Source organism: Rana temporaria, chromosome 5 (genome assembly GCF_905171775.1).
Source record: "Rana temporaria chromosome 5, aRanTem1.1, whole genome shotgun sequence".
In the NCBI taxonomy this organism is placed as follows: domain Eukaryota; kingdom Metazoa; phylum Chordata; class Amphibia; order Anura; family Ranidae; genus Rana; species Rana temporaria.
The window spans coordinates 426,395,004-426,408,540 of record NC_053493.1 but is presented as its reverse complement, the minus strand read 5'-3'; the positions used below and the strand labels follow the sequence as shown (position 1 = coordinate 426,408,540).

The window sequence follows — 13,537 nt, the reverse complement described above, 5'->3', positions numbered from 1 at the left end:
AGCCAATGTTAAGTATGGCCGTCGGGACAGCCTAGAATTTTGCGTCGTTTACGTTGTTTGCGTAAGTCGTTCGCGAATAGGACTGTGCGTAAGTTACGTTCACGTCTAAAGCATTGACTATTTACGGCGTAATTTGGAGCATGCGCACTGGGATACTTTCACGGACGGCGCATGCGCCGTTCGTTAGGAGCGTCAATTACGTGGGGTCACGATTAATTAGCATACAACACGCCCCCTACCAGCCTATTTTGAATTAGGTGGGCTTACGCCGGCCCATATAAGCTACGCCGCCGTAACTTCGGGCGCAAGTTTTTTCTGAATACGGGACTTGTCTCTCAAAGTTACGGCGGCGTAGTGTATATGAGATACACTACGCCTGCCTAAAGATAGGCATTTCTTTCTGAATCCCGGCCTCGGGGTTTACAAGTTAAAAACAATTTTTTTTGCTAGAAAATTACTTAGAACCCCCAAACATCATACATTTTTTTTTCTAACACCCTAGAGAATAAAATGACGGTCATTGCAATACTTTTTGTCACGCCGTATTTGCGCAGCGGTCTTACAAGCACACTTTTTTTTGGAAAAGATTCACTTTTTGAATTAAAAAATAAGACAACAGTAAAGTAACCCCAATTTTTTTTATATTGTGAAAGATGAAGTTACGTCGAGTAAATTGATACCCAACACGTCACGCTTCAAAATTGCGCCCGCTCGTGGAATGGCGTCAAACTTTTACCCTTAAAAATTTCCATAGGCGACATTTAACTATTTTTTACAGGTTGCATGTTTTGAGTTACAGAGGAGGTCTAGGGCTAGAATTATTGCTCTCGCTCTAATGATCGCGGTGACACCTCACATGTGCGGTTTGAACACTGTTTTCATATGCGGGCGCCGCTCACGTATGCGTTCGCTTCTGCGCGTGACCTCGGCGGGATGGGGCGCTTTAAAAATATATATATATATATATATATATATATCATATTTGTTTTACTTTATTTTTTTGATTTAAAAATAATAAAATAAAAATTGGGTCACTTTTATTCCTATTACAAGGAATGTATTGGAATAAATCATGACAGGTCCTCTTCTATATGAGATCCGGGGGTCAAAAAGACGTCACAAAAAAAATTGTCATTTGAAAAAAATGACAACCAAAAAAATGTCCTTTTAAGACGTATGGGCGGAGGTGACCTTTTGACGTTGCTTCCGCCCGGACACAGGTGGGGGGCCATCTTCCCCCTCACTCGTTTCCATACACAGCAGGGGACGGGTCCGGATCGCCTCCGCCGATACCGACGGCTCCGGTAAGTGGGCGGAGTGCACTGGAGAGAGGCGGGAGGGGACGGATCTTGCAGCCGATCCTGACGAAGCTTAATGGCGAAACGCGTTGATACGCTTGGGCTCACATCATATACTGCGTATTTCTATGTATATGTTTTTTTAAACCTTTCTTTGTGTCCCTTTGCACACCATGTATGTGTCCATGTTTTAATAAAGACTATTTTCCTATATCCTTGTTGTTTACTGCGCCGTCAAAGTCCGACCCGGGGTTACCCGTTGGGTCCCAGCTTTTTGTATTTCCATAAATATTTCCGGGTGAGGCGATGTGAGTGCTTTCCTTCTTATTCTCATATCCAGGGCAGCCATCAGGAATTTTGGGGCCCTTTACACAGCTTCAGGCATGGGCCCCCTGGAGCAGAGAACCGGGGGGGGGGGGGGGGTGCTGAAATTAAGAAAGCGGAGGGGCTGCCGCAAATTGAGAAGCGGGGGGGGGGGGCCTTTACAAAAAAAAGAAGAAAAAAAATTAAATATATATATAAAAAAGGGGGTTGCCACATGGGGCCCTGGGAACCTCTGGGCCCTTTAATAAAAAAAAATAAACATTTATAAAAAAAATACATAAAAAAAGGGAGGTTACCATCCGGGGCCCTGGGGACCTCTGGGCCTTTTAATAATAAAAAAATAAATATAAAAAAAATAAAAATAAACATTTATAAAAGAAAAAAAAGGGGGGGTTGTCACATGGGGCCCTGGGGACCTCTGAGCCCTTTAATTAAAAATATATATATATAAAAAAAAGATATATATAAAAAGAAAAAATGATTTTTTTTTATAAAAAATAAAAAAAAGGGGGGTTGCCATCCGGGGGCCCTGGGGATCTCTGGGCCCTTTAATAATAATAATAAATATATATATATATAAAAATAAAGAATATATAATTTTTTTTTTTTTTATAAAAAATAAATAAAAAAAGGGGGGGGGGTTGCCATCCGGGCCCCTGGGGACCTCCGGACCCCTTACAGGTGTACTGCCTGTACCCCCCTGATGGCGGCGCTGCTCATATCCCATACAGTTATTGGGTTGGAAAGGTCACCCGCGTCAACAACTATCTATATAAAACATCAAAAGAGAAACAATGGCGATCTATTAGTGGTGGGAGGAGCGCTATTTCTTGACGCGTTTCGTAGCCCACACGTCCTCTTCCTCAGGGGATGAATGGTCTTGGTACGACGTACGAAGCTCAGTCCAAACCGGTTAGAAATTGAATTGATATCACACTGCGGAGACGCCAATCCAGTTCCTAAAGCTGAGGGCCACATGAGGCATAACGCATGCCGATCTCCATTCCTACAATCAATTCCGCACAGAGCCGGGCAGATCAGATTGATAAATATTAGGATAACTTCCAGGCTGTTGGCCAACAAGAGGAACATCTTTGTGTGGAGATACTGGGCCACCTACCATGAGAGAGGGGAGATACTGGACCACCTACCACGAGAGAGGGTAGATACTGGGCCACCTACCATGAGAGAGAGGCGACACTGGGCCACCTACCATGAGAGAGGGGAGATACTGGGCCACCTACCATGAGAGAGGGGAGATACTGGGCCACCTACCATGAGAGAGGGGAGATACTGGGCCACATACCATGAGAGACGGGAGATACTGGGCCACCTACCATGAGAGAGGGGAGATACTGGGCCACCTACCATGAGAGAGAGGCGACACTGGGCCACCTACCATGAGAGAGGAGAGATACTGGGCCACCTACCATGAGAGAGGGGAGATACTGGGCCACCTACCATGAGAGAGGGCAGATACTGGGCCACCTACCATGAGAGAGGGGAGATACTGGGCCACCTACCATGAGAGAGGGGAGATACTGGGCCACCTACCATGAGAGAGGGGAGATACTGGGCCACCTACCATGAGAGAGGGGAGATACTGGGCCACCTACCATGAGAAAGGGGAGATACTGGGCCACCTACCATGAGAGAGGGGAGATACTGGGCCACCTACCATGAGAGAGGGGAGATACTGGGCCACCTACCATGAGAGAGGTGAGATACTGGGCCACCTACCATGAGAGAGGGGAGATACTGGGCCACCTACCATGAGAGAGGGGAGATACTGGGCCACCTACCATGAGAGAGGGGAGATACTGGGCCACCTACCATGAGAGAGGGGAGATACTGGGCCACCTACCATGAGAGAGGGTAGATACTGGGCCACCTACCATGAGAGAGAGGCGACACTGGGCCACCTACCATGAGAGAGGGGAGATACTGGGCCACCTACCATGAGAGAGGGGAGATACTGGGCCACCTACCATGAGAGAGGGGAGATACTGGGCCACCTACCATGAGAGAGGGGAGATACTGGGCCACCTACCATGAGAGAGGAGAGATACTGGGCCACCTACCATGAGAGAGGGGAGATACTGGGCCACCTACCATGAGAGAGGAGAGATACTGGGCCACCTACCATGAGAGAGGGGAGATACTGGGCCACCTACCATGAGAGAGGGCAGATACTGGGCCACCTACCATGAGAGAGGGGAGATACTGGGCCACCTACCATGAGAGAGGGGAGATACTGGGTCACCTACCATGAGAGAGGGGAGATACTGGGCCACCTACCATGAGAAAGGGGAGATACTGGGCCACCTACCATGAGAGAGGGGAGATACTGGGCCACCTACCATGAGAGAGGTGAGATACTGGGCCACCTACCATGAGAGAGGGGAGATACTGGGCCACCTACCATGAGAGAGGGGAGATACTGGGCCACCTACCATGAGAGAGGGGAGATACTGGGCCACCTACCATGAGAGAGGGGAGATACTGGGCCACCTACCATGAGAGAGGGGAGATACTGGGCCACCTACCATGAGAGAGGGCAGATACTGGGCCACCTACCATGAGAGAGGGGAGATACTGGGCCACCTACCATGAGAGAGGGGAGATACTGGGCCACCTACCATGAGAGAGGGGAGATACTGGGCCACCTACCATGAGAAAGGGGAGATACTGGGCCACCTACCATGAGAGAGGGGAGATACTGGGCCACCTACCATGAGAGAGGGGAGATACTGGGCCACCTACCATGAGAGAGGTGAGATACTGGGCCACCTACCATGAGAGAGGGGAGATACTGGGCCACCTACCATGAGAGAGGGGAGATACTGGGCCACCTACCATGAGAGAGGGGAGATACCGGGCCACCTACCATGAGAGAGGGGAGATACTGGGCCACCTACCATGAGAGAGGGGAGATACTGGGCCACCTACCATGAGAGAGGGGAGATACTGGGCCACCTACCATGAGAGAGGGGAGATACTGGGCCACCTACCATGAGAGAGGGGAGATACTGGGCCACCTACCATGAGAGAGGGGAGATACTGGGCCACCTACCATGAGAGAGGGGAGATACTGGACCACCTACCATTTTTAAGATGATCGCTTGGCGTTTTATATACAACCCATGTGATGTCCCTTGTGGTCCTCCCCTTCTTCTAGAACTGGATTGTTTTTCTCTGCGGAACGATAGGATTGATATTTTACCCGGTTTGGACTGAGCTTTGTACAATATACTAAGACCTCCAATCATGTCCTGAGGAAGTGACACTCGGCCTACGAAACGTGTTTTATACTCATCAGCAGTAGGTGATAGAAGTTTGGTGGGGCGAGGAAAGAAGGATGAATATATAGTACGGTATTGTTGTGAGACTGTGTCCTGTCCCTCGTGTCCTGTCCCTCGTGTCCCTCATGTCCTGTCCCTCATGTCCTGTCCCTCATGTCCTGTCCCTCATGTCCTGTCCCTCGTGTCCTGTCCCTCGTGTCCTGTCCCTCGTGTCCTGTCCCTCATGTCCTGTCCCTCATGTCCTATCCCTCATGTCCTGTCCCTCATGTCCTGTCCCTCGTGTCCTGTCCCTCGTGTCCTGTCCCTCGTGTCCCTCATGTCCTGTCCCTCATGTCCTGTCCCTCATGCCCTGTCCCTCATATCCTGTCCCTCATGTCCTGTCCCTCATATCCTGTCCCTCATGTCCTGTCCCTCATGTCCTGTCCCTCATGTCCTGTCCCTCATGTCCTGTCCCTCATGTCCTATCCCTCATGTCCTGTCCCTCATGTCCTGTCCCTCATATCCTGTCCCTCATGTCCTGTCCCTCATGTCCTGTCCCTCATATCCTGTCACCTTGTCCCCCATATTCTGTCCTGTCCCTCCGGATCCTGACCCTCATGTCCATTCCCCCCGCCCCTCATGTACTTGTCCCCCGTATCTTGTCCCTTATGTCTAGTCCCTTAGCATTCTGTCCCTCATGACTAGTCTCCTGTCCCCCCCGTATCCTTATCCTCATGTCCATTCCCCCGTCTATCATCCTGTATCACATGTCCGGTCCCCCCCAGTCCCTCATGTCCCACTTACTGGAATTCCTTATGGGTGAAACGCGTTGGGCGAGTGTTGCGGGGACACGGAATGTGGACATTATTCCCTTTGTATTTCATGGAATAAAACAATATGAAGAAGATGAGATGGAGGGAAACTCGCACCTTCTTTTTTTTTACAATTTATTTTTGTATTTTAAAAAAGTAAATTAAAAAATAAACAAATAAAAAAGTTACAAATTCCGAATCACAGAACTTCCAGACCCAATCACAGGCTGAGCTCCCATCCCCCGCACACACCATACTCACCGCAGGGCGCTCACCGACGTGGACAGATATCCCCGAACATTGCCGAAAACTCCACCGAACTGCGAGAGAAATACACCGTTACATTGTATACACCGGACCCCCCCCCCCCCCCGGGGTCACACCCCCTCAGGGTCACCTCCCCCCCGGGGTCACACCCCCTCAGGGTCACCTCCCCCCGGGGTCACCCCCCCCGGGGTCACCATCCCAGGGTCACCCCCCCGGGGTCACCATCCCAGGGTCACCTCCCCCCCCCGGGGTTACTCCCCCCCAGGGTCACACCCCCCCGGGTCACACCCCCTTGGGGTCACCTCCCCCCCCCCCCCGGGTCACCCCCCCAGGTCACCCCCCCCCCCGGGGTCACGTCACCCCCCCCCCCGGGGTCACCTCCATATAATATATACAGTGGCCCAGATTCTCGTAGAATGGCGTAAAACTGGGCGAGCGTAACGTATCTGATTTACGTTACGCCGTCGCAAGTTTTACAGGCAAGTGCTTTATTCATAAAGAACTTGCCTGTAAAGTTGCGGCGGCGTAACGTAAATCACCCGGCGCAAGCCCGCCTAATTCAAATTAGGCGGGTAGGGGGCGTGGATCATTTAAATTAGGCGCGTTCCCGCACCGAACGTACTGCGCATGCGCCGTCCGAAGAATATCCCAGGGTGCATTGCTCCAAATGACGTCGCAAGGACGTCATTGGTTTCGACGTGAACGTAAACGGCGTCCAGCCCCATTCACGGACGACTTACGCAAACGACGTAAATTTTCAAATTTCGACGCGGGAACGACGGCCATACTTAACATTGGTTGCCCCTCATATAGCAGGGGCAACTTTACGCCGGGACAAGCCTAACGTAAACGTCGTAACTTTACTGCGTCGGCCGCGCATACGTTCGGGAACTCGCGTATCTAGCTATTTTGCATACACGACGGGGAAAACGACGGAGGCGACACCTAGCGGGCAAAAAAAAAATAAATGCATTTAAGATCCGACGGCGTAAGAGCCTTACGCCTGTCGGATCTAATGGATATCAATGCGTAACTGATTGTAAGAATCCGGCGCATAGATACGACGGCGCGACTCAGAGATACGACGGCGTATCTCTTTTCAGAATCTGGGCCAGTGATGGGAGAGGAGCAGCGTGACAACCCTGCAGTCATCACTCTCCTCCTACAGCGCCGGAGTCCAGGGTTCAAATCCCTTCCTGTGTGTGAACTACCCGAGCGTGTGCGCTGCTACGGTATATGTCAGAGCTATATACATGCAATGAGCGTCCAATGATATCTTCTCCCTGTAGCTCCTCCTCCTGACATCCACATATCTGTACAAAAATCCTCAACAGACACAGAAAAAAGGGTTCGATCCCATCCACCCCGCCGATCACCGCTTCTATTACCGGGCCGACACTGCCATCTAGTGGTGGAGGGAAGGTAGTGCAGCCCAAACTTAACTGGGTGGCTCAGTGATCTCTGTACAGCACTGCGGTATATGTCAGAGCTATATACATGTCTAATAATAATAATAGTGTGTAGGGATGAGCCGGACACCCCACCCCCCCCCCCCCCCCCGGCAAAAAATCTGTTGGAACATACGGACACGAAAATGAAAAATCTAAAGAGCTAATTTTAAAGGCTAATATGCAAGTTATTGTCATAAAAAAGTGTTTGGGGACCCGGGTCCTGCCTCAGGGGACATGTATCAATGCAAAAAATTTAGTGAAACATGTGCTACTTTACTGACATACTATAGACAACCCCCAGGCACGAAATTTAAAGGAATATTTCACTTTATTGTTTCACTTTAAGCATTATTAAATTCACTAAATTTTTTGCATTGATACATGTCCCCTGGGGCAGGACCCGGGTCCCCAAACACTCCCCTGAGGCAGGACCCGGGTCCCCAAACACTCCCCTGAGGCAGGACCCGGGTCCCCAAACACTCCCCTGGGGCAGGACCCGGGTCCCCAAACACTCCCCCGGGGAAGGACCCGGGTCCCCAAACACTCCCCTGAGGCAGGACCCGAATCCCCAAACACTCCCCTGGGGCAGGACCCGGGTCCCCAAACACTCCCCTGGGGCAGGACCCGGGTCCCCAAACACTCCCCTGAGGCAGGACCCGGGTCCCCAAACACTCCCCTGGGGCAGGACCCGGGTCCCCAAACACTCCCCCGGGGAAGGACCCGGGTCCCCAAACACTCCCCTGAGGCAGGACCCGAATCCCCAAACACTCCCCTGGGGCAGGACCCGGGTCCCCAAACACTCCCCTGGGGCAGGACCCGGGTCCCCAAACACTCCCCTGGGGCAGGACCCGGGTCCCCAAACACTCCCCTGGGGGAGGACCCGGGTCCCCAAACACTCCCCTGGGGCAGGACCCGGGTCACCAAACACTCCCCTGGGGCAGGACCCGGGTCCCCAAACACTCCCCTGGGGAAGGACCCGGGTCACCAAACACTCCCCTGGGGCAGGACCCGGGTCCCCAAACACTCCCCTGGGGCAGGACCCGGGTCCCCAAACACTCCCCTGAGGCAGGACCCGAATCCCCAAACACTCCCCTGGGGCAGGACCCGGGTCCCCAAACACTCCCCTGGGGCAGGACCCGGGTCCCCAAACACTCCCCTGGGGCAGGACCCGGGTCCCCAAACACTCCCCTGGGGGAGGACCCGGGTCCCCAAACACTCCCCTGGGGCAGGACCCGGGTCACCAAACACTCCCCTGGGGCAGGACCCGGGTCCCCAAACACTCCCCTGGGGCAGGACCCGGGTCACCAAACACTCCTCTGGGGCAGGACCCGGGTCCCCAAACACTCCTCTGGGGCAGGACCCGGGTCCCCAAACACTCCCCTGGGGCAGGACCCGGGTCCCCAAACACTCCCCTGGGGCAGGACCCGGGTCCCCAAACACTCCCCTGGGGCAGGACCCGGGTCCCCAAACACTCCCCTGGGGATTTCGAATTTGCCGCGAACACCCCAAATTGTACGCTATTCGGCGAATGTTCCACCCAAACATAAACCTCATCCCTAATAGTGTGCGACTGTGGGGGGGAGGGGACATTAGAGTGTAAGCTGTGACACCCACCAGCTCGGTCACCTCTCGGGACATCGGGGTCTCCTCCGGTTGGCCGTCTCCTCGGATTCTCCCGTCTGTGGAGCGGAGGGCGGAGATGGCGAGTCGGGCCGGGAATGTTCTGGCTTTCAGGAAACACAGAAAGGTCACATTTTATGGGTGGAACGCGCTGAAAGAACTGAAATCCAATGAATGAAAAGGGGCGGGGACAGTCAGGCTGGGGGAGGAAAGAGCTAGGAAATGGGGCGGGGCTCTACCTGACTTGCACATGGTGAGAAGCTTACAGAGTGCAGTGATATCAGGGGGAGGAGCCGTTTCAGTCCAGGGGGAGGAGCCGGTAACATCTGAGGTCGGATTTAAAGGGACATTTCACCCAAAACTGGTAATTAAGTTGTGACGACACTTCGGGGTCTATTTATAGAACCTTCGTTGGACGAATGTCACGCCCACCTTCCTACCGGCTCGATGAACGTTCCCCATATTCTCCGCAATAGATCCTCGGCTCCATCTAGTGGCCAGAATATGGTATAGCTTTCTGAGACGCACCAATCAGAGAGTCTCCTGCATTCTGGCCACTAGATGGAGCCGAGGATCTAATATGGAGAATACGGGGAACGTTCATCCAAGAAAGATGACTCCGCCCCACAATGAACAGCTTTGTCAGTCCGTCCCTCAGAGGAGGCGCCCAACGGACAACGGACAAAACTCGGGGGCGGGCTTAGGGTCTGAATATAGTATACATTGCTCAGTCTGTGCTCCTCAGTCTTGTATATACATCATCGGGCCCCATGGATCATTATGTGCACCGGAGGAAAGCTCTGCAGAGCTCCCTACAAACCCCTCTGCCTGATGATAGATGGACATGGCTGAGAGGCACTGAATCTGGTTTGATACATTACTGATTGACAAATAATAAACAATCAATGATCAATCATCTCATGGGGTTACCTGTGACACAGCCGAGGTGCGGGTGGAAGTAGAGGCCGAGGTGACAGTGACAGGTGCGGGGCCCGGGGCCCGATGTACAGGAGCTGAGCGGGGGGCAGTCTGTGTCCAGGAGACAGGAGATCAGATCTGCAATCAGAGAGATAATTCTTACTATATACTGTATACAGCAATGTGTCCCCCCTCCCCCTCACTATATACAGCAATGTATCCCCCTCCCCCTTTACTATATACTGTATACAGCAATGTATCCCCCCTCCCCCTTTACTATATACTGTATACAGCAATGTATCCCCCCTCCCCCTTTACTATATACTGTATACAGCAATGTATCCCCCCTCCCGCTTTACTATATACTGTATACAGAAATGTGTCCCCCCTCCCCCTTTACTATATACTGTATACAGCAATGTATCCCCACTCCCCCCTTTACTATATACAGAAATGTGTCCCCCCTCCCCGTTTACTATATACTGTATACAGAAATGTGTCCCCCCTCCCCCCCACTATATACTGTATACAGCAATGTGCACCCCGTGGCCAAACATGATGAGAGCAGAACACATAGTGCTCTCCTTAGCCACATGTGATGAGAGCAGCACACACAGTGCTCTCCTTAGTCAAACATAATGAGAGCAGCACACATAGTGCTCCCCTTAGCCACACGTGATGAGAGCAGCACACATAGTGCTCCCCTTAGCCACACGTGATGAGAGCAGCACACATAGTGCTCCCCATAGCCACACAGAATGAGAGCAGCACACATAGTGCTCTCCTTAGTCAAACATGATGAGAGCAGCACACATAGTGCTCTCCTTAGTCAAACATGATGAGAGCAGCACACATAGTGCTCCCCTCAGCCACACAGAATGAGAGCAGCACACATAGTGCTCTCCTTAGTCAAACATGATGAGAGCAGCACACAAAGTGCTCCCCATAGCCACACAGAATGAGAGCAGCACACATAGTGCTCTCCATAGCCACACATGATGAGAGCAGCACACATAGTGCTCCCCATAGCCACACATGATGAGAGCAGCACACATAGTGCTCTCCTTAGCCACACATGATGAGAGAAGCACACATAGTGCTCTCCATAGCCAAACATGATGAGAGCAGCACACATAGTGCTCCCCATAGCCAAACATGATGAGAGCAGCACACATAGTGCTCTCCATAGCCAAACATGATGAGAGCAGCACACATAGTGCTCCCCAGTCGAACATGATGAGAGCAGCACACATAGTGCTCCCCAGTCGAACATGATGAGAGCAGCACACATAGTGCTCCGCATAGCCAAATATGATGAGAGCAGCACACATAGTGCTCTCCATAGCCAAACATGATGAGAGCAGCACACATAGTGCTCCCCAGTCGAACATGATGAGAGCAGCACACATAGTGCTCCCCAGTCGAACATGATGAGAGCAGCACACATAGTGCTCCGCATAGCCAAATATGATGAGAGCAGCACACATAGTGCTCTCCATAGCCAAACATGATGAGAGCAGCACACATAGTGCTCCCCAGTCGAACATGATGAGAGCAGCACACATAGTGCTCCCCAGTCGAACATGATGAGAGCAGCACACATAGTGCTCCGCATAGCCACACATGATGAGAGCAGCACACATAGTGCTCTCCATAGCCAAACATGATGAGAGCAGCACACATAGTGCTCTCCATAGCCAAACATGATGAGAGCAGCACACATAGTGCTCTCCTTAGCCACACATGATGAGAGCAGCACACATAGTGCTCTCCTTAGCCAAACATGATGAGAGCAGCACACATAGTGCTCTCCTTAGCCACACATGATGGGAGCAGCACACATAGTGCTCTCCATAGCCACACATGATGAGAGCAGCACACATAGTGCTCCCCATAGCCACACATGATGAGAGCAGCACACATAGTGCTCTCCTTAGCCACACATGATGAGAGAAGCACACATAGTGCTCTCCATAGCCAAACATGATGAGAGCAGCACACATAGTGCTCCCCATAGCCAAACATGATGAGAGCAGCACACATAGTGCTCTCCATAGCCAAACATGATGAGAGCAGCACACATAGTGCTCCCCAGTCGAACATGATGAGAGCAGCACACATAGTGCTCCCCAGTCGAACATGATGAGAGCAGCACACATAGTGCTCCCCAGTCGAACATGATGAGAGCAGCACACATAGTGCTCCGCATAGCCAAATATGATGAGAGCAGCACACATAGTGCTCTCCATAGCCAAACATGATGAGAGCAGCACACATAGTGCTCCCCAGTCGAACATGATGAGAGCAGCACACATAGTGCTCCCCAGTCGAACATGATGAGAGCAGCACACATAGTGCTCCGCATAGCCAAATATGATGAGAGCAGCACACATAGTGCTCTCCATAGCCAAACATGATGAGAGCAGCACACATAGTGCTCCCCAGTCGAACATGATGAGAGCAGCACACATAGTGCTCCCCAGTCGAACATGATGAGAGCAGCACACATAGTGCTCCGCATAGCCACACATGATGAGAGCAGCACACATAGTGCTCCGCATAGCCAAACATGATGAGAGCAGCACACATAGTGCTCTCCATAGCCAAACATGATGAGAGCAGCACACATAGTGCTCTCCATAGCCACACTTGATGAGAGCAGCACACATAGTGCTCCCCATAGCCACACATGATGAGAGCAGCACACATAGTGCTCTCCTTAGCCACACATGATGAGAGCAGCACACATAGTGCTCTCCTTAGCCACACATGATGAGAGCAGCACACATAGTGCTCTCCTTAGCCATACATGATGAGAGCAGCACACATAGTGATCTCCTTAGCTACACATGATGAGAGCAGCACACATAGTGCTCCCCATAGCCAAAAATTAAAAGAGAGAAGCACACATAGTGCTCCCCATAGCCAAACATGGGGATAACAAAGGAATGTTTCTCCCACTGACACCAATGATGGGGGGAATGAAACCGACGCCAGGACATTTTCTACTCCTACTGGCCACAGTCGGGCCCCTCTAATGTCTGAAGGATAATAAACTGGCCCTTTGTTTAGAAAGTTTGGAGACCCCTGGTCTAGGAGGATGGAGGACACATTGGACCAGAACTTTTCTCAGCGCCGTCCTGTCTGTATATAGTATCAGAAGCATATGAGCTTCTCCCAGCTTCCTCCAGACAGATGTCTACCATGTACAGATATCAGATGCCACACCTGGGTGAGGGGCTCCTCCTGTCACTTCCATAGTGCTCCCCTTAGCCACACATGATGAGAGCAGCACACATAGTGCTCCCCTTAGACACACATGATGAGAGCAGCACACATAGTGCTCTCCTTAGCCACACATGATGAGAGCAGCACACATAGTGCTCCCCTTAGCCACACATGATGAGAGCAGCACACATAGTGCTCTCCTTAGCCATACATGATGAGAGCAGCACACATAGTGCTCTCCTTAGCCAAAAATGATGAGAGCAGCACACATAGTGCTCTCCTTAGCCATACATGATGAGAGCAGCACACATAGTGCTCTCCTTAGCCACACATGATGA

At 51.7% G+C, this 13,537-nt stretch overlaps 1 protein-coding gene across 1 annotated transcript in view; it reads right to left on the bottom strand.

Moving 5' to 3' along the window:
- Positions 1 to 5,972: 5,972 nt before the first annotated feature.
- LOC120941391 (mucin-2-like) overlaps positions 5,973 to 13,537 on the bottom strand; it is a 38,937-nt gene continuing 31,372 nt past the window's right edge. Inside the window, exons 6-8 of the mRNA XM_040354731.1 lie at positions 9,984 to 10,109; positions 9,048 to 9,160; positions 5,973 to 6,035 (exon numbers count right to left, since the gene is read on the bottom strand). Coding sequence (XP_040210665.1) covers positions 5,973 to 6,035; positions 9,048 to 9,160; positions 9,984 to 10,109 — 302 coding nt within the window. The remainder of the gene's footprint in view (positions 6,036 to 9,047; positions 9,161 to 9,983; positions 10,110 to 13,537) is intronic.